Raw genomic sequence first — 20546 nt, 5'->3', positions numbered from 1 at the left:
ACAACAATGAAAGTGTTGAGACCTTGGTGACTCAGGTTCTGTCCAGAGTGGTCAGGGGCCCCAAGCCGTTCCCTGGAGTTGGTTAATCTCCTGCTACTGACAACAGCAGCTGGTGTTTCCTGAGGTAAAATCTTTGCATTACTGCTTTGTATCTATGTGAACTGCTAGTGCTGAGGGATTAAAGAGGCCCTAAATTATGGCATCCCTGTGATTCGGGCGTTTTAGGAGTACAGTGTATATGGGAAGTGATTTGGAAGCCAGAGGATAATGTATATAGATGCTCAGAGCTTTCACTCAGCCTCCTATTGTGTATGCTTAAAAATAAGTAGATTTTTCTAACATGGAAGTAACATTTTTCTTGCACTGGTGACCTCAAGTTATACCTTTGCTCAAGAAGGAACTAAACCTCAGGTCAGCTTCTGCTTTAGACTATCTCTCAACTGAAATATGCCACTTTGTGGTTTATAATATGTGAATTAACATAATCAAGAGGTAATTTACTTTACCTAGGGATTCCGGGACCCGAGCTTGACACATTAGCTGGGTCTGATTCTAATTGCATAGCACTTTATAAAACTTAGACCCATTTAAGGTTTCTTAAGTAGGCCACCTAAAATCACTAATTATTTTGGAAAATCTCTACTCTGGTTAAGTAACAGATATTTTGTTGCTAGTTACGCTACTTATTTAATCACAGAATAAAGGGTTGTCTTAGTTACTGTTGTTCCCTTATCAGTATCTTTATCTTTTGTGTTCATCTTTCTTGTTCGTTGGGTGATTCTGACAGCCTGAGAATTGCATAGCACTGAGGGGCCATATAGTATACACTATCTTTTGACTTTTTTCTCTGTCTGCATGATACAAGGCTGGACGCCAAGAAGTGTTGCCTACTTGAATGTTAGTTGGTCTGAGCTGGTGAAATGGCTCACAGCACCCAGAGCCACTCCCTATCAGGCTGTATGTTATACCATCAATATACTCAAATTTAATACAAAAATATACTAAGTTCAAATTCTAAAGAATTCCAGCAAGTGCTGTCACTCTGTTTAGTAAAAGGGTGCTGCTGTCTTTGCTTCCTTGACCAGCTGTGCAGAATTTAATTTATACAATCTGTATGGAGAAGAGTGCCTCCCCACCTCCAAAACTCCTGGTTAATAATGGTTCCTTTCAGAAAAGAGGCCTGTAACTTTGAGCCTGCCTCTCCATTTCCCTGCTACTGCCGTGCATACCCTGTTTTGAATTGATTAATCATGTGCATCACTTCACTCTTGTTCCCAGGACTCCACCCCTGCTTCAGTGTTTATAATTCCATGTATAGATTATCAATATTGAGACCCCCATTCCATTGCCCTCCCCAGTTGCTGATCATGTTCTGTGCTTCTGGTAAATATTTCTGATTTCCCAGTTACATGTAAAACAGCCTGAAATTGCAGTCTATGCCTACCAGCTAGAAGCTGAGGAAAAGGCTATTATAAATTCACAGTGTTTATCCTTTGCTGCTCAGAATGTAATATTTACATGAAAAAAGTGGCTGGAGCTTTTTTTCTAGAATAGTACAGAAAAAGGTGTTCTTGGCTTCTCACACCACGGGATTGGTAACTAAACCCCTAAGGCCCAGATTTTCAAGAGAGCGTGATCCCTGCACTAGAATTTTGCATTGTCAGTTTCTCGTAGAGAGATGAAATGGTTCAATTTTTATACTCATCCCCCTGATCTACAGGTGACTGCACAAAAGATCTCTGTTACTGCATATTATTTAAAACCAGATTGGGTACTAAGCGCTTTTGAAAATCTGGCTCTAAATGGCCATTTTAAATCCAGCCTGCTTTAGTAGTGGCTTTGTTTTGATCTCACTCCAATTAACAGCATCCCTAACTATTATGCTGCAGCAGATTGGTATCTATTCATTGAATTTCAATTGAGACCAGATTTGGTAATCTCAGCAAAGCTAAAGATTGTGAGAGCTATGGAGACCAAGTCTGTCACTCATGTAGGTGGGTCCTGTTCAGGATTGCGTACTTTGTCCGGTCATTTTCCATGTCGTACCTGTTCTGTGAATTAATACAGGGTTTTGTGCTGCATGGCTGTGAAGCCAACCCCAGTTTGGGAGTATTACCTTTAAGAGCCAATGCTGAGGTTCATAGCACAGAGGGTATTTCTCATTTGAGTTTCATATGACTGTTTTTTAATGATGATTGAATATTTTTATACCACAATCTTTATAAAACTAAAGCTTCTGATAGTGTGGGGATTCCATTGGAGCTTTATCCATTTTGACCTTGATCCACAGCTCACACTCCTACTTCGGAACATACCCTATAGCAAATCTTCACCAAAAAAAAAAAAAAAAAAGGCCCATGCTAAGAATGGGAGTACAAGGATGAGAGTTGGTAATGAAATAGTAGTAGTAGTAGTAGAGGGGTTTTTTGAGTCTACTTGGAAAGAAAAGGAAACATGTCAGGTTTATATAGCCAGCTGCCAAACTGGGCCGCAAAGTTATTCTTACAGCCAACTATTATCTTCAGCTGGTACAATTCAAACAGTGGTTATACTACTTGCTGTTTGTTTCCAGTAGTGCCCATAACCATTCAGGTAGTGTAAAATTGAGCAAAAAATGGTTGGTACACAACTTCCCACAAGGATAGGCATGAGAGAAGAGATATGTCCATTCTAGACTGTGAAGGAATATACTCCTGTATTTCTGAAACCTAGAATTTTCCAAGCTACATCTCGATGATGAACCCTTCATAAGATTGTCAATTGCTTGATTATTCTCGGGCAACAATTTAAAAGAAATATTTCTGTAAAAGTCTTTTCTAGATTCTAGTAATAAAGTGCTCTCTAAAGGACTAGTTAGTAATACATGATACAGCTGAAGATTTTGTCTAATTCTGTTATCAGTGGAAATGATACCTCTAAAGTGCCAAATCTAAACATTTTAGTAATAGTTTGTTTTTAGTTTAATTTTTCTGATTTAAACATATTTTGACATGTCTGTATTGATGTGTTACAATCCATCTTAATTTTTCATAGATTTTAAATGAACGAGTTCACCCTTTTGTGGGGGAGAAGGTTCTGTCTTGATTTGGCCCAGTGCTGTTTTTGCACCAAGCAAGGAACAAATGTTGCTATATGAGCAGTAATGATCTAAAGGGATCTTGACATCTGCACCCTTAATCAGTGGGGATTTGATATATGTCTGGGCTAGGACCAAGATGCCACTATAACAGCAGTTTCCAAACTTTTTGAAATGCACCCCTGGAATTACAATTTTTGGTTGCGCCACCCCGAACCCAGACAAAAAGAGGTGAGTCAGGGGATGGAGGTTGCGCTCCCTCCTCAAGCCCTGCTATGCTGGGCTGAAGCCCAAGCTGCATGTCATGGCTGCTCACCTGCTGCAATGTTCCTCTGGGGATGCGCCCCAGTTTAAAAAACCTCTGTTCTACAAGCTACACAGCCACCTTCTAGGAGTGGCATTTGAGGTGTGAGCCATTCCTACACCTGTGAAGGTAGGTCCTCAAGGGTAACGGGCCACTTCTTTGGGATAGATCTCAAATACATATACATTGCAAAGTCATTTTGGTATGAATATTAATAAAAGCTAGTTTTCTGGGCTTGTTCACTTGTGCAAAATTGAAAATCATGCCACACTAGCATTTGAATATTTCTCCTTCCCTTCTGCTTCAGGAAGAGAACAATTTAATACACTGGTCACAAATAATTCATATATTTAACTTCCCTTGTGAATCTAGAGAAAGAATTAGTATGCTATATAAACCCAGTCAAAAGAGCCTGTGCTACCTTTTTGTTTGTCCTTCTACTGTTGTATGTCACATAAGCTTAAAAATCAGTTTCCACACACCCCTCTGTTAGAGCAGAGCATGCTGCAAGTGCTTACCCTGTCACTCACTTTTCTTCTACTATACAGTAGAGGTAGGTTTTCTCAACATCAAATGCAGTTAAGTTATGGCTTTTTATAGTTGGCCTTTCTGTAGGGGGAAAAAAATCAGTGTTGTATCATTTCTTATTAGGTGCCTCTTTATGGAGAATGACTGGGTGCAATTTTGGTTTTGAAAATGCGGATGATTGATTTTTAAAAATGTCTAACAGTAAGGGCAGTGGCTGAAGCACTGACCTGTCACCTCTGTACTCCGCCGTTGGAAAAGTGAGGTTCTGCTTGATGTCTCTTGAATTCTACCTTATAACACAAAGTCACCATTCATTTACACGAGTCGACAGTCTCTGTTTATTTTAGGCTTTGACCTTACCCAGAACGAAGATGGTCTGCTTTCGCTTGCAGACTAGATATCAGGGTTGAAGGCAATGAAAGAACAGTTTATGGAGAGAGGTATTACCATTAAGTATTGCCACTCTGAACTGTTACATTATCATCTTAAATATTTGTCTTGACCACAAGCATTATCCACAACTGTAAATGTATAATACACAAGTACAAGCTCAATGATTTTAGAGGAGACACACTAATTCAGGTTTACTGAGGGGAATGCAAGACATTGGCATTCAAAAGCAGCTCAATTAAGACAAAGATCATGAGGACAAACTGCCATCTTGTGGCTACAGATAAATTTAAGAATTGAAAACATAATGGACCTTTGTTGCCTACTTTATAGTGTGGTCAGAGATACTGACAAATAAACAGCCTGCTTTTTCAGTGGTATCTCTCTGTGTGATGCTTTTGAACACATGCTTTTACTCTTTACGTTAATTTTGTTAATCATATTTTGTAGCTCAGTCAAACTCCAGTTTATCAAGATGCTGCAGCACAGATCACTTCCTTCTTCATGACGCAAGTGCCAGAGAGCTTCAGTTTTCAAAGCAACAGAGAAGACTGACTGCATTACGATGCTGCACTCTACATACAGGAAACAAAAAAAGAAGAACTTATGAAATTCCTTTTAGGTAGGGTACTCAGCTACTTTTAATCCAGCTAATAACTGAATGCATGTTATCAACTAGAGCAAACTAAAGGAAAATAGGACTTTGTTTTAAAAGTGAATTGTATTTTAACAGAGGGTAAATATCACAACTGCTAGATTTAAAAAAAAAAGTTGAATCAACCTTTAAAATATTATTCATCTGACAGGTTTTTCAAAAAGATAAATAAAGTTCAAGTGGCTTGTAAAATGAAAATATTCAAATGTTATGCCTGGCTTTATCTAATCAAGTTTGTTATTTTCCTCTACTTTTATGAAGCAAGCTCTCAGCGAAAGGTAGAAGGTGGTGTGTCTTTTCTCATACACCCTCTCCCCCTCCCCACTGAAAAGTGTTTGTGTCACTGGATTTCACTGCTGTGAAACTCGTCCACTAGTAATACACAGTAGGTTGCAGGTGGGATTGTCATTCTTTAATACACCTCTACCCCGAAATAATGCAGTAAAGCAGTGCTCGGGGAGGGGGGGGGGGGGGGCAGTGCTGCGTGCTCTGGCGGATCAAAGCAAGTTCAATATAACGCGGTAAGATTTTTTGGCTCCCGAGGAAAGCGTTATATGGGGGTAGAGGTGTACTAGCAAAAATGAAAATAACCTTGCAGTTTACTTGAAAACTTCTATTTGTTCTAGCAAGTGTTTAATTAACATTACTAGAAAACATGCGTAGGAAATAGTAAAGCACCAAATTCTGCCCTGAAACCTTAATGACTTTGATGGGATACCAAAGGAAAGATCTGCATTACAGTATTTGCAATAATATTTTCTCTCACACACACACACACACACACACACACACACACACACACACACAGGTGCATCATATCTTGTTTATATCAAAGGATTCACTTTTCTTTCTACTCTTTCATCTAAGTCTTCAAGTTTTAAGAATAAAACTCACCCGGCTCTCAAGACAATTTTCTTATCAATTATTTATACCCTCTACATTTTGAAATGCTTAATCATAAAACTGATGAAGCAAAGAGCAGTCAACACTGATAGTAAAACAAGTTTCTTAATCTTCCACTTCATTAAAACACCAGCTCTCACAAGTTTAGCTTTCACTTTAAACAAGAGTGATTTACTAGATGAGAACTTTAAGAATGTTTCTTTATCAAATTTACAAAATTATCTGTTCCAGTTGCTGTACAAATTAACTAACTGTATATCAGGGGAGTAAGAATCGCTTCAGCAGCTGGTTTTCTTGGCCCTTTTACTATCAATGTTTTCAGAACAAAACAAAAACTGGTTTTGTGACTTAATGTGTTACATGATTATTTCCATTCTGAACCTGACTTCTTACAGCTCAACACAGTTGGGTTGTATCTCTACTTACAAACACCAGAGGCAGTTGCATCTTATCTGATGTTCCAGGGCTTGGCCACAACCCTTCCACCAGTATGAATACCTCCAAATTTGTGGGGGAAATTCTGCATTTTAAGTAAGAGCTTAAGTATAAATTACCAGCAAATCCTTACTTCCCACAGTTTGCCCCATTTTAACATTTCTGTATCACAATCTTTCCCCCAGTCTGGGGCATAGAGAGCAATAAAGAAGAATGAATAGGGATTGAATGACAAATGGGACAGAAGAATGTTACCCTTTCCTGAAAGTAAGTAGTGTTAATCTATTTTAAATCCACAGCTGAGGGCATGCTCCTGCTGACATTTTCTTCTGAAGAAGAATGAAGGGTCAAGCATGTGAGGTGTTGATGAATGACCAGGTAGCCATTTTACAGATTTTTGTTCTGGCTGCTGACTGTGGAAGCGTTGAGTAGGTTCCAACCTCTTCTGCTGATGAATGTGCTTCAGCAACAGTATTTAATCTAGCTAAGAATGGATGATTTTAGATACTTTCAAGCATATGCATGTAACTTACAGGGAGAAGAATAAAAATGAAGTTTTACTAAGCTAATTGAGTCTACTAAGGAATACTTGAACTGCTCGTCTCAGATCTGCCACATGGTGTTGAGACTTTGGGAAAAACAAAAGAAGAATTACCCTAGAGTCATCTGTACTCAAGATTAAGACCTGTCTTGTCCTCACAGAAGATGCATTATGGGTAGTATCTGAGAATGAAGATTTTGAAAATTCTTCTAGCTCACATGGTTGCAATGAAGAAGCATATCGTTATGGGAAAGGAATAAAATGCCATAAGTTTGAATGTGAGGGTCTTTGCATTGTAGACCGAATCTAGCTAGGGAAGAGGTTTGACTGCTGGTTGGCCACATATGCTACTCTATGGAACCTCAATATCATTTGGTGATGTACCTAGAAATGTAGATGAGCTAGTGTGTTGAATGCAAAGTGATTGCAGGCCAAGTCTAGGCCATCCTTTAAGAAAGCGGTTCTCAACCAGGGGTACACAGAGGTCTTCTAGGGGATAGGTACATCAACTCATCTAGGTATTTGCCTAGTTTTACAACAGACTACATAAAAAGCACTAGCGAAGTCAGTGCAAACTAAAATTTCAGAGACACACTGACTTGTTTACACTGCTCTATATACACTGAAATGTAAGTACAATATTTATATTCCAATTGATTTATTTTATAATTATATGGTAAAAATGATAAAGTAAGCCATTTTTCAATAATAGTGGCTGTGACGATTTTGTAAACAAGTAATTTTTAAGCACGCAAGACAACTCAGATTCCTGAAGGGGGTATGGTAGTCTGGAAAGATTGAGAGCACTGCTCTGACTTTGCAATATTGAAGTGACAGCATGTTGTCTCAAGTCTCACACGGGCAAAAGAGATGGAGAACCTGCAAGTCTTAAAAACCTAGCTGTCTACAATGAGATGCAGCATACAGCTCCGGTGTAGGAAATCCTACCAATTGGGAAAATGGAGTGGAGACCTCTGTGGAAGCTCAACTATCCCAGCATTCTTGGTGTCCCTTGATCCTCTCAATAGTTGAAGTGGGGAGAGCAGAGATTTGACCATCTGTGAACTAGAGTCTAGTCCCAGCAATTTTTGGTCCGCTTCCCTGATGAAGAACTTCGCCTTTACATTTTGGTTGGATTATTTTTGTTCAGAATTATTAGCTATACTTCAAGTATATGTCCCAGTGCATGCTCCACCCTATTTGAGAATCTCACTGGAATATGGAGGTAAATGTCTGCTAGATCTTCCAGAAAGACTACAGTAGTCCTGAAATTTTTCTTCATCAGGCTGTTCATACTCTTGCAGTCCAATACTCTTCCTGATACCTTTCTTCAATGATGATGATGGAAGAGAGCCCTGGAAGTGCCTTAAGGGACAAGCTCTATTGCTTTTGGTGTGGTTTGTTTCTCATCTGTTGAAGCTGCAGAGCCTGAAGCTCCAGATAATATTCATCTTACACTATCATCTCTCTGAACTGGATTGGAATCGGATGCCTGCAACACAGGATATCCTAACCTGGGTCCTATTTTTGAAGGGAAGCAGGCCCTATCGCAGTCACTCTGTTCAGATTGGAAGAAAAGTTACATAAAATCCAAACTCTGAGCCTAGGTGTTTCTCCTGGAACAGGAAGAATCTCTACTCTTACTTTTGCTGTGAATAGGACTGAAATGAGATTCTGCCCCGTCTGTCTCTGATCTCACAAGAATAGGAAACTAATACTTTGTTCATATAATATGTTACCATCTTATCAAGCTTCTCCATGAATGGGATTCCAACTAAGACTTTTGAGATGCGGATAAATTTTACACTGATCAGGGCTTAAGTCCAGAATTAGGGCCAGGACAACTGAGAGTCCATGCATCCTCTTTTTATGAATGCAGCAGCTAAAGGTATTTCTTTAGGTATCAGTGAGTTCTTCTTTGGTCTGAGGGTAGAAGTTTTTAATTCATCACAGCAGGACACTGTAGCACTAGCAGGCATGTGCTTCCTAGAGACAGTAGGGCTGCTGAAATCTGTTCTAAGAACAGCATCTATCTTTATGCCTGCAAGGTCCTTTAGTAAGAAAACTCCCTCTGCAGGAATTATCTATTGCATCAAGTTTAGACAGTGAAGAGTGCACCTTTGAGTGACCTTGTAGAATTTCAGGGCCTGCCACCTGAACCATTTTCTATGTCTCCCTAACAATTTGCATGAAGGGGGAGGACAAGTGTATTTAATATTCGTCCTTGGTTCTATTGAGCCTGCTTATCCTGGTGGCCAACATCTTCCTCCCCATTGTCTGACATATCTGAAGGAAAAGATCCTCTCTCATGCTTTTCTGGCTTAGGGTCACAGTGATCAAAACAGAGTTCTCCTCCTGTGGAAGATGAGCTGTACTCAAAACTGTTATGGCTTCATGCTGCATACTTCTGCAAATCTGGCCCATCATATGTACATTAAACTGAGTAAGGAAATTCTTTCCTAAGGTTACATGTCGTCACTTCTCAGGAGTGCTTTATTTATTATTAGGTTTTAGAATATAACTTTCCTGAATCTTTCAATACCTTTTTTGTCCTAAATGCAGAATCAATTTATAGGAAGTCACATAAGTCATGGAATTTTAGTTTTGCTATTAAATTTGAAGGGGAAATTCTTACCATTCTTTTCCACAAAACATAGACACACACACTGTACACACAGGCATCTGTGCTACATTATTTCATGCTTGCATTGTCTTAGTAAGTTGAGCTTTACACCAGAAGTCTGGAATGTTTTCAAGGAATTGGATTGGAGGGTTTTATAAAAACTGTTTTAGACAATTCCATACATTCTGTACTTATGTCTTAGGCTTGTAGCACAATCCCATGGGGCTCGGATTTCTAGATGTCATTAACAAGTACAGAATATTTAGTAAAATAACTGATGCTTCTAATTTTGTTTCTTCAGGAAAATTCTATAGCAAAAACTCCACACTCTACCTTGGACACTAGTTGCGGTTTCGGCACTTTCATTAGGTCACAGAGATAGTTGCGCTTCTCTCTCACTAGTGGTAATTCAGCATCCCTACAAGGGAAGATAAGAGAATTCCTTTTAATGTTCATGCTTTCAGTCCATCTAAAAAGAAAATAATTTTTGTAACTCAATTTGTAACATGCAATGAAAAGAAAAGCTTAATGAACAGTTTGACAATACTATTTACTGTTTAACTGTATTCTTAATACAGTATCCTTTCAAAGTATAGTGAAACATATTTACTCTTAATAAATTCTGATTTGATTGATACAAAAAAAGTATAACATTTTTACTGCACTGCATTAAACCAGAGGACTCTTAACAGTATGTCTCCTAGAAGCGTCATTGTCCCTAAACGATTATTCGATACTGAAGGTATTTCCGAGCCCAAAATAAAGGGAAACCTTTGGTACCTCTGACACAACCATGTATATCATTTTGATTTTGTAAAGGTAGCTATGGTATATAGTCTCATACCCAGTGACTTAATTCTCTAGGGAGGACAAAACTGATTCCAGTACTACAGAAAAGGGTGCACACAATCTACATGTTGAATACCTCTGGCCTTTTTCAAAGATACTTGACAACTTTGGCAAGTTGCAAACTTGCTTTGAGCCAAAAACAAAAGGCACATTTTGTTATATTATAATGTAACAATTGTACCCTAAACCCATGGTAGTTCTAACAGGGAGAATATTTCAAACATGCATATCCTGGTTATTGTCTTTTTTACCAAATATTTGAGGCTGGTTCAGCTTCCTGATGTCAACACAGATTTATTTTAATTCAGAAGTATAAAGTCATTCCTGTAGTGCCCAGAGAGTTTGAGAATTTTAACATACTCTTGATGATCCCCTGCAAGGTGTCATAAGTCTTCTTTAATAAACATGACAGTACATTCTTCAACTGCTTTATCTACCAAGTCTCCCCAGGTGAAACCAGCGCACACCAACTAATCTAGAACTCTGTCTTAAATTTCAAAGTATTAGTATACATGCCAAATTCAAATAGAAGTCTAAGTACTGGACCAACAGAGAATAGAACTGGCAGGTAGCCACATAATTTTAGTGAGTACAAGGCAGGGTTCTGATGGCTGACTAATTTAAGACCAGACCTGTAACAACCATATTTTCTGTAATGATTTTGATTTTAATATTCCTGCTTTAGTTTGATTACTTCAGTGACAAATTAATAAAGGGGAATCTACAATACAAACAACATTGTTCTCAAACCAGTTGCTTGTCTCAGCATTATTTCTGTATATGATGTAGCAACAGCCACTGCTCCCTCCCTTCTTCACAATTTATGGAGATGAAAGAGGGATTTAATGCCAAAATAGCTAAACAATCTTTAACTTTCAGTGAATATTGAAAGATATTAACACAAGAGGAGCAATTTCAAAAGTTTGTGGAAACATTATTTTAACTGTAGAGTTCATGTGGTAATTTAACCAAAATAGAAGACTGAAAAGAAATAGATTCTGCAAATCTGAGAAAAGCTCACATAGTTGTTCTAATTCTGCACTGAAAGATTAAGAAAAGTAGTAGCAGCCAATCATTATACTGACAGCTTTTAAACACTGACACATCATTTATTTTAAAATCTATCACCAGTCAGGAATTTCAGAGCAGAATGAGATTAAACTGTGGCATAAAATAATTCCCCAGAGTTTCAGATCCAGCACCATTTAGCTTGCCAAAAACAAGCTGTGCAAACTGAAAATCTACTTAAGTTCATGCAGAACAATTATCCAAAACCAGTGACTAACGCCAATGTGTTTTTACATGGCTTCAGAGAAACTGTGAAAGAGTGCCCTAAGTCTACTTGTTCCTTGAAGACATCAAAATTCACTAAAATGGGAGAGTTTGGAAATGTTTAAGTCATGAACACATCTATTGTAATACAATGATGCGAACATAACTTGTTGCATTCACAGAACTAAGGAAAAGGGCATCAAATGGTACTCAAAGCAAATGAACTAATTTATCTTTTAAGCAGTGACACCTTTAAAACACCTATCCTGCACCCTCTGTGGATCTAGAACTATATAGTCAGAGTCTTTATCTCTCCTAATGATTAATATTTCAGGCTCATTATAATGCAACGCTACATAAAGCTGTGAAAAAATGAATATTTAAGCATAAATATAATCAACAGTTCTTATAGCATTCAGTTTCCCTATAGTCATGTGTTTCTATTCTGTTATTTTATTGCAGTGGTTCTCAAACTTTTGTACTGGTGACCCCTTTCACATAGGAAGCCTCTGAGTGCGACCCTCCTTATAAATGAAAAACACTTTTTTATATATTTAACACCATTATAAATGCTGGAGGCAAAGCAGGGTTTGAGGTGGAGACTGACAGCTCGTGACCCCCCCCTGTAATACCCTTGTGACCCCACTGAGGGGTCCCGACCCCCAGTTTGAGAACCCCTGGTTTTTTTGTGTGTAAGAAGACTGCTAGAAGTCCCTTTTTTCACCACTAGGTGAATTTCAAGTGAAAGACTACAACCAGAAACTGAGCCCACACTACCTCTGATTGACACTTTTACTACCTTTGGGTCAGTGATAACCCACTGCACCTGGCATGGACAAGACAATGTTGCCATTACAGCAGAGCATTTGATACAAGAGTTGTTCTAATAGAGTAACAGAAATGATTCAAAATCCTGGCAAGTAGTTGTGGTACATTCAGCTATATTAATTCATGATTGTATGCAAGGTCTTCTTTCCAGAAGAGATTTAATGACGAAGACAACAGAAGATAGTTTAAATTATATTATTAATGTAGTTACTTAATTGATACTACAATATGAAAGTTCCACTGGGGAATGTCAGACTCTATTTCAAAATATTTGTTTGAAGGAGGTTTCAACATTTCTGAAGCCTATATTTCATAGGAAAATATGAGTAATTCTTCTCATGATGACACTGTTCAACTCTTTGCCCACACACCACCCCTTTCTCAGAGTACTGCAAGTGCTCAAAAATGCTAAGAAAATGGGTCTGCAATTGAGGTTTGTCTGTTTCCACAATCCTTTTCTTTTTTGTATCACAAAGAACTGCCAGGATTTCCTCCCCTTTTTCTTTATTCGAAATTATGGGTATTTTAGTAAACACCATTGGACAAGTAAAAATAAAACTCATAACACCTTTATTTACCACCAATATAGAATATACAAGCTTTCAGGGCAGGAAGGTCCCTTTCAGCAACATCCTTTTTGGCCTAAAAAACATGTATAAAGCGATAAGTGGATCTTGTTACAGATACCACGTCGTTTACAGTTCCTTTTCCACGTTTCCTCATGAACAAATATTTTATAGATATGAGAATTATTAAAATTGGCCTTATTATTAAACATTTCTCTGACAATGAATTCACTTACCAGTTGGTGTCACTAAGTACTGTCATGACCTCATCCAGAATATCAGGATCGACAATATCACTGTAGGTGATCAACATTTCATATGCTTGACTAGCTGTTGTTTTCCTTATCTAGAGAGAAGGCAGAGATAATTTTTAGTTGCTGAAAACAGTGAAATTATCCAGACTGCTACATAAGAGCTACGTGTTAGTTACAGTTGTTATTAACAGTATTTTCAGAATACTTCAGTGGAGAAAGTTGTATAAATGTTCAGAATGCAGAACTAGGAGTGATATTCCTGAGTCTGCCAGTGATATGCTGTGGAACCTGGGGAAAGTGACTTCACCTCCCTGCTGTAATTTGCACATTGATATTCTAGCATGTCTTCTGTATCTCAAAGAAGGTTGTGAGTGTAATGTTTATTAAATGTGTGGAGCTCCTAAGATGAAATCACTTATTCAGAGATGGCTATTTGATGATTTATGTTCTACTTTAATACTTTGAACTCCTCAGACGGAAGATGCTAAAGAATTGCAATGTGCTTTACAAATAGTACCCTCACAACAAATCTATGAGGCAGAGAAGTATATCCCTGATTTTACAGACAGGAATGCCAAGGTAGAGAGTCAGATAGGCATTTTTTTTTGGCAGAACTAGCAATATAATTTGGATTTGCATATAAAAAAATCTCCTTAATATTTCCTGTAGTTCCCCAAAATGTGGCTTAAAATTCTGAGAGTTATATTCTATAGATGCATACTCACGTATTCATTGTAGAATATATCATGTTCTTCTCTAGCATGTTCATGCAATGTTGTAGAACACTACTGTACAGACAGATATACTTACTTTTAGGACACCAAAAAAAAGGTTCATATTATTTGCCTTCTATTCTGTGCTGGTATATACTTAGTTGTGGACAAATTAGCCAAATAGACAGCCAACAGTCTAGAAGACAACACATTTTTAGATAATCTAACTGTTCAGAACCATAAATACCTTATTTTCTACTACAGAAGACAGGGAACCTCCCAGCTTGTTTGGAAGTAATTAATTGCAATAGGTGATGCTTCCCAATCTGCTCCATCCAGTATCTATTCAACACACACTGCCTTGCTTCATCAATGAAATCCAAGCATTGATCAAGGCACCTGGAGATCCCTGTAACAGCTAGTCCCTATCTCCTGGTATATGTAAGGTCCAAGTGACTCCCTTTATGCCAGCATGGTTCCTCATCCATCTACTCTGGCACCTCTCAGGGCAGAGAACAAAAACGGAAGGATGCAATTTGAAAGAACTTTGAATTTCTTCACTTTTGACTTGCATAACAACTGTTTAAGCAGAGGGATTTCTGCATTTAGTCAATATTTAAATAAGCAAGTAACTAGAGGCCACAAAATACTGTCTCGTGGGAATATGAAAGTGTTATTACAATACGCTACTCTGGTTTACCATGTAAATACCTGTTTAAAACATTTTAAAATCATATATTATTTACACAACAGATTATAATGACTCCTTTACAACTGTTATATCACCATATACTGTGTACTGTAAATATGGATTTTGGAAGGTACATTAAGCATATGTAGTAATATTACTTATGAAAACTACTTCCTGTGCAAACACAGTAGGAAACTTCATATGTTAAATGATTCAGATGACTGTATTTTTGAAAACAGCAACAGTAATTAAATTTCTTTTTCAAAATTTAAGCCACTTTGGAGTTATGAGACAAGATTACACTTGAATATTATTAACCTCATCAATTTAAAACAGTCTAAACTGTTTTTTGTTTTTTTTGTTTTTTTTTTTTAAGATCACCCTGGGTTTAAGATTTTGTAAGCTAAATTTCAGCCTACATTCAACTTTTACTGCTAAGTATTGTTTAGGGTTGTTGTTTTCTTAACATTTATTTATGTTTAAAAAGGAGTTTGTCTTTATAGGAAGATACATAGATAGCAGCCCAATTCAAAAAATTACTAAAGCAGGGACTCAACTGTAAGCACATGAGTAGTTCTACTCAATTCCAATGGGACTATTCACATGCTTAAAATTTGGAATACACCATACTGAATGGGGACCTAAATCTGCAGAGAGATAAATAGGCAACTGATAATAGGTAAGATGGGTATACCTGGGTAGTTACTGATGATATTGATAATATGTTAATATGGTATTTAAAAATACGGGATTATAATGAACATACTGACATACAAGCTGTGTGAGCAAGTTTCAGAAGTTCTCAGTGTTGGTTTAACTCTGCTCCCATTGAAGTCAATGAGAATTTGACCATCATCTTCAATGGCAGCAGACTTAGGCCAAAGGTGTGTGCTTTTGAAATCCCCATCTTATGCTGTATTTAAAAGTTCTCACTGGAGTTGGTTTAGATTCTTAGATTTAGTATGGACTATTTGGATTTTAAAGTTACACCAAAGATCCTTGGATGAGTGTCTTTATTGTATAGTTGCAGATCTGCAATTTTAAAAAAAGGCATTTGTTTCTGAAATGTTGCCATATGAATTTACTTTCAGGAGGTGAATTAAAATTATGTCTATTTATTTATTTTTATTACAAAGGTCATGACAGATGTGACGATTAACTTGATTAGAAAGTTTGCAGCCCAATCACTTCCTTTCTGGGAGTGACTTCTCCCCTCTTGGAGATATTGGAGTTGCACCTCTCATTTAGTTTTCTTTGATCAGGATGTTGGTCCCTTTTTCTGAGGGCAGTACTCCCCTTTGAGTCTTAACCCACAGGGGGTTTCTGAGCAAGTCATGTCCAATGTGGAGGACATATAGGGGGACCTTCCTGAGTGGGCTGAGTTGGGGTTGGAGAGGACACCAGACTCCTTGCCAAGTGACTATTTTCCATTTGAGCAGATGTGAAGGGACAAGACAGTGGTGGGGGAAATATTCAGACTTACCCCTACCAAGTCTGATTGGAGAAGACAGCAGCAGGGTGGATAACAATGATTTTTTTTTTTTTTTTTTTTGATAAAATGCTTTTTGAGGGGAAAAACCTATCCAAAGATAGTTTTAATTAAGATACATTATAGCTCAACGATATCTCATCATGGAATAGGGATTATAAATTCTAATTCTATAATATGAGACAATATATTCATGTAATGTTTAAGAAAAGTTTTGTAAATGAGTTCCAATAGTTCATGGATTAGGGACCCAATCTTATGGGATTCCAGGGGCTTCTGTATAGATTATTTATGTTAATCTTTTTATCTACCCAATGGGACTCAGTGCTCAGTCTAGCAGATACTATCAGAGATGCTTAGTTTTGCAGTTCTCAAACTGTGGATTTGTATCTCCAGAGATAACATGCTTGTTAACAGCAAACATGTTATTAAAGAAATAATATATAGAGGTAAGAAATAACAGACCTCAACCCTATTGTCTCTCTGCAAATTTGTGTACACAGAGACAATCCCTTACCTCTCTCTAAAAGTGCAAAGTTTCAAAAAGTTCAATGAATAGAAGATTGTTGGGGGCGGAATAGATCTGGACAAGGAGAAGAAGTCTGGAGATAAATGTGAGAAGGGAGGGACAGGCAGTAGAAACAAAAGTGGAACTGCTTGAGCAGCATATTCTAGAAGTCTTTCTGAGTGCAGCCTTCATTGATTTGAGATCTACCATACCATTCTCTCACTAAAAGGGAAAACCTATAATGACAGCAAGCCGTAAAAGAGACCCAGTTTGGGAATAAGAACCATTCAAGAAATATATATTTGCTGATGATGTTTTAAAGAAAGTCACACCAGTGAACTGGTGGAAGTCACTTAAGCACTTGGATTCAGAGACTGTTGAAGTGATAATCTCACTTTTAACAGCAGTAGCTTCTTCTGCCGGTGTAGAAAGAATATTTTCTTCCTTTGGACTAATTCATTCCAAATTAGGAAATCGTTTGGGACCTGAAAAAGCAGGAAAGCTTGTTTTTCTTTTCCAGATTATGAACAAACAGGAAAATAAGGTGAAGACCATGGATTTAGCTGCAGAGGCCAATATTTTAAGTTTCTCATGTTGACCTGGCTGACATAGTCAATTTAATTTTTTTTTTTAATATTTCGTTTAACTATTTTAGTTAAAAACAATTTTAACAAAAACAAACCTGATTTTAAAAAATTCAAAAATCCATAGGCTTGTTTTGTTAAAATATTATATGTTTGCTGTTGAAGAAAAAAATCCAGAATACATAACTTTGTTGTTTTAGTTAAATAAAACAATTAAAATGTCTGTCTGGTGATGTTCTCCTCCTAAAACTGCATTGCAAGAAAATCCTCCAAATATTAATGATTAACCTGTTGAATTGAGATAGTTCACCTCCCAATGACTTCATAAATATCTGCTTCAATTACCTTTGGTAAATGAAATAACCAAACAATGATTCATTTTCTGATATTGCTGTAAAACTAATCTGAAAAGTTTTCAAAATAAATCACTTTAAAAATGTATAGTGTGTACCTTCTAAAAATGAAACCTACATCTATCTCTGAGTTGTGAAGAATATGTATTAAGGTTATAACAACCAACAACAATGCACTTTTATGTAGAAATCATGATTAATTTAAGTCTTCTTGACTAGTAATTTAAATCAAATCCACCCTGGAAGATAGCCCTGTCTGCTCTTGCAGAGAGGCCCCAAGGGAGCCTCAGGTTGTGTGGGCAGGGCCAGCTCCAGGCACCAGGCAACCAAGCACATGCTTGGGGCGGCACCTGGTAAGGGGCGGCGGGGGGAGCATGGCGCGGCGCTCAGCAGGGGGCGGGGGGCGGCGGCACAGGCATGGCGCTGGTGTGGGTGTGTGGGGGGTTCCGGCGGCGCTCGGTGGGGGGGCGGGGGCGGGCTCCAGCGGCGCTCAGCGGGGGGGGGGGGTTTCCGGCAGCGCTCAGCGGGGGGGCGGCGCTGGTGTGTGGGGGGGGTTCCGGTGGCGCTCGGTGGGGGGCGGGGGCGGGCTCCGGCGGCGCGGCGGTCGGCAGGGAGGCGGCACGGGGCTCAGCGCTCAGGAGGGGGTTCCGGCGGCGGTCGGCGGGGGGGGCGGCGCAGGGCACAGTGCTCGGGGGGTGGGTTCAGCGGCGCTCTGCGGGAGGGCAGCACGGGACGCGGCACTCGGGAGGGGGGTTCCGGCGGGGGGGGCGGGCGGGCTCCGGCGGTGCGGCGCTCGGTGGGGGGGGGTTCGGGGGGCGGCGCTTTTTTTTTCTGCTTGGGGCAGCAAAAAAGTTAGAGCCAGCCCTGTGTGTGGGGGGATGCAAAGGCCCCAACAACCCAGCAGACACAGTCCCTTTCCCCTAGCTGAGCAACTGTCCCACAGGCTGGGCGTAATCGTGGCCAAGTTCTCTTTTGGGGGCTCCTGGGAGGACTGCTCATCCTCACCCAGCAAGGAAGAGCATACAGAAGAAGGACCACATATAGGAAAGCAGCAGATGGGGGGTGGGGCAGACAGCTCATTCTTGCACCAAATTGGCTTTAGCAACTGTGGGGGTGGAGGGGGAAGGACAGGAAGATGAGCTGGGCCCCGCTCTGTGAAGCTGATCAAAGACAAAATTTGGAGAGGGACCGCCTACAGCATGGCAAAGATCTGAAGCCTTCATGAGGGAAGGGAGGTGCAACACACATATCCCAAACAGAGGGTGGGGTCCAGATCCAGATCTAAATGCTAGACTGAGGTAGAGACCTTGGATTCTCCAACACATTTTGAAAATTATCTTTACAGAATTAAATAATTATATAGAATTTTAAAGGATGTCTGTTAGGAGTTTCTAGGATGTAATGAAAAAAGCACTGGAAAATGACTGAAGAGTGATTAATTTGTAGTTCAGGAATTCAAAAGTCCATTTTTAGAATATTCACTTTCTAGCCCCTTAGCATTCCTTCACAACTCTGTAGTGTGTTGTTTGTGTTTGTTTTTTGAGAGAAAGATCTGTATTAGATGTAAAAAAGCTGGAATCTTTCCAGATTCCAGAAGACCAGGTTAACAGCTTTCCCAGTGGCCTAACCAATAAAACAAGTATGGCCCTTGTGTTCCACAAAACTACATTCACCTTGGAATGTTTATGGAGATTTTGCTGAATCTACGCATTCTCTCTCTCTCTGTATTTATTATTAAAATGCCAGCTATTATGTAAACTAAAGCTATATTCTGCTGTAAAATAATAAATTGTAAAGCTGTTTCTAAAGTGGGGCAGTGTGGGGTAGAGCAAAGGAAGTGGTCACCACAGTAGCTGAAATGACTGCAAGAGAGCATACCAAAAACAACCTGAAAACCAATGAGGTCTTGAAATGTTTTGACAACATATCGATTAGCTCTGTTTAGCCAATAAAAATGAACATTTTCTTTTCTAATTTTGCTTACTTTTGAACTAAGGTTAAAATCATACTATACTCTGCACAGTAAATACTTACATTTTAGGAACAACATTTTCAACTTGTGTTTACTTACTGGTTTAAGACTATATTGTGGTGGGTAAAAATGGAGCAAAAACTAGAGAGTTTGTTTCAATTTCATATTTTATCGCTCTTATTTCATAAGGATATTTTGTTTTTACAGATGGGCACAGATTTTTTTTTTTTAAATAGCCTATAATTTCTTCTTTGCCTTCCTTGGGTTATTATTAGACCTTCTTTGAAACCTGAATTCTTGCTACTCTAACTTTTCCCTTCTCCATTTGGCCAGAAAGCCAGCATGACTAGCTTGCCTTTATACTCCCATGTGGACACCAGCGCCATTACTTAATAGTGTTCTGGGAAAAACATTCTTAAATATCTGCTTCTACCATATATCCCAAGGATTTTATTTTAAATTAAAAGTAACCCCCAACCACCTAAGCCAGCATATTGTGTGACTCACCAAAAATAAGATAGTTAAATCATGAGCCCAATCCTATGAGACTAACACATTTTTGGCTTCAATGGACTAAGAATCTCTTAAGAACCTGTGATTTCCTAGTTTAATTTGAGTAACTATCATTATTATGAATAATAAGGATATGGTTACTTACCTGTATATTTACTGGAGTTCTTAGTGATGTTTCGTCCCTATGGGTCCTCCACGTGAGGATGTGTGCGCGCCCAGGCACTTTTGATCAGAATTTTTTGTCCACAGTGCCCATGGGTCTGTCTCTTTGCCCTGTGCCTCTTGTGCTCCAGTATGAGGGCATATAGGTGACGGGCAGACACACCACCACTACAGTTCCTTCTCAACCTCAAAGCCTAGCAGGATTCCAAAGCAGAGGAGGAGGGAAGGTAGTGGAGCATCATAGAGACAAAAAATCTCCAAGAATCATAGTTATTGTACCAATTGAATAACCTCTCCTTCTTCGAGTTATTGTCCCTATGGGTGCTAGTAAGGAGAT

The 20546-nt window shown here is 38.8% G+C and overlaps 2 protein-coding genes across 11 annotated transcripts in view; one reads left to right on the top strand and one right to left on the bottom strand.

The window, feature by feature from the left end:
• B3GNTL1 (UDP-GlcNAc:betaGal beta-1,3-N-acetylglucosaminyltransferase like 1) overlaps positions 1 to 4847 on the top strand; it is a 359547-nt gene extending 354700 nt beyond the window's left edge. For all 7 annotated transcript variants that reach the window (XM_054047297.1, XM_054047298.1, XM_054047299.1 and 4 more), the window contains one exon: positions 4749 to 4847. The gene's annotated coding sequence lies outside the window, so the exon portion shown is untranslated. The remainder of the gene's footprint in view (positions 1 to 4748) is intronic.
• TBCD (tubulin folding cofactor D) overlaps positions 4223 to 20546 on the bottom strand; it is a 256152-nt gene continuing 239828 nt past the window's right edge. For all 4 annotated transcript variants that reach the window (XM_054047295.1, XM_054047293.1, XM_054047291.1 and 1 more), the window contains exons 38-40: positions 13207 to 13316; positions 9789 to 9873; positions 4223 to 4873 (exon numbers count right to left, since the gene is read on the bottom strand). In XM_054047295.1, the coding sequence (XP_053903270.1) occupies positions 4859 to 4873; positions 9789 to 9873; positions 13207 to 13316 (210 nt within the window). In that variant the 3' untranslated portion in view covers positions 4223 to 4858. The remainder of the gene's footprint in view (positions 4874 to 9788; positions 9874 to 13206; positions 13317 to 20546) is intronic.

The sequence above is a fragment of the Malaclemys terrapin genome, chromosome 13 (assembly GCF_027887155.1).
Source record: "Malaclemys terrapin pileata isolate rMalTer1 chromosome 13, rMalTer1.hap1, whole genome shotgun sequence".
NCBI classification, from domain to species: domain Eukaryota; kingdom Metazoa; phylum Chordata; order Testudines; family Emydidae; genus Malaclemys; species Malaclemys terrapin.
The sequence above is the reverse complement of the archived record's forward strand: the minus strand, read 5'-3'. Positions and strand labels throughout refer to the sequence as shown.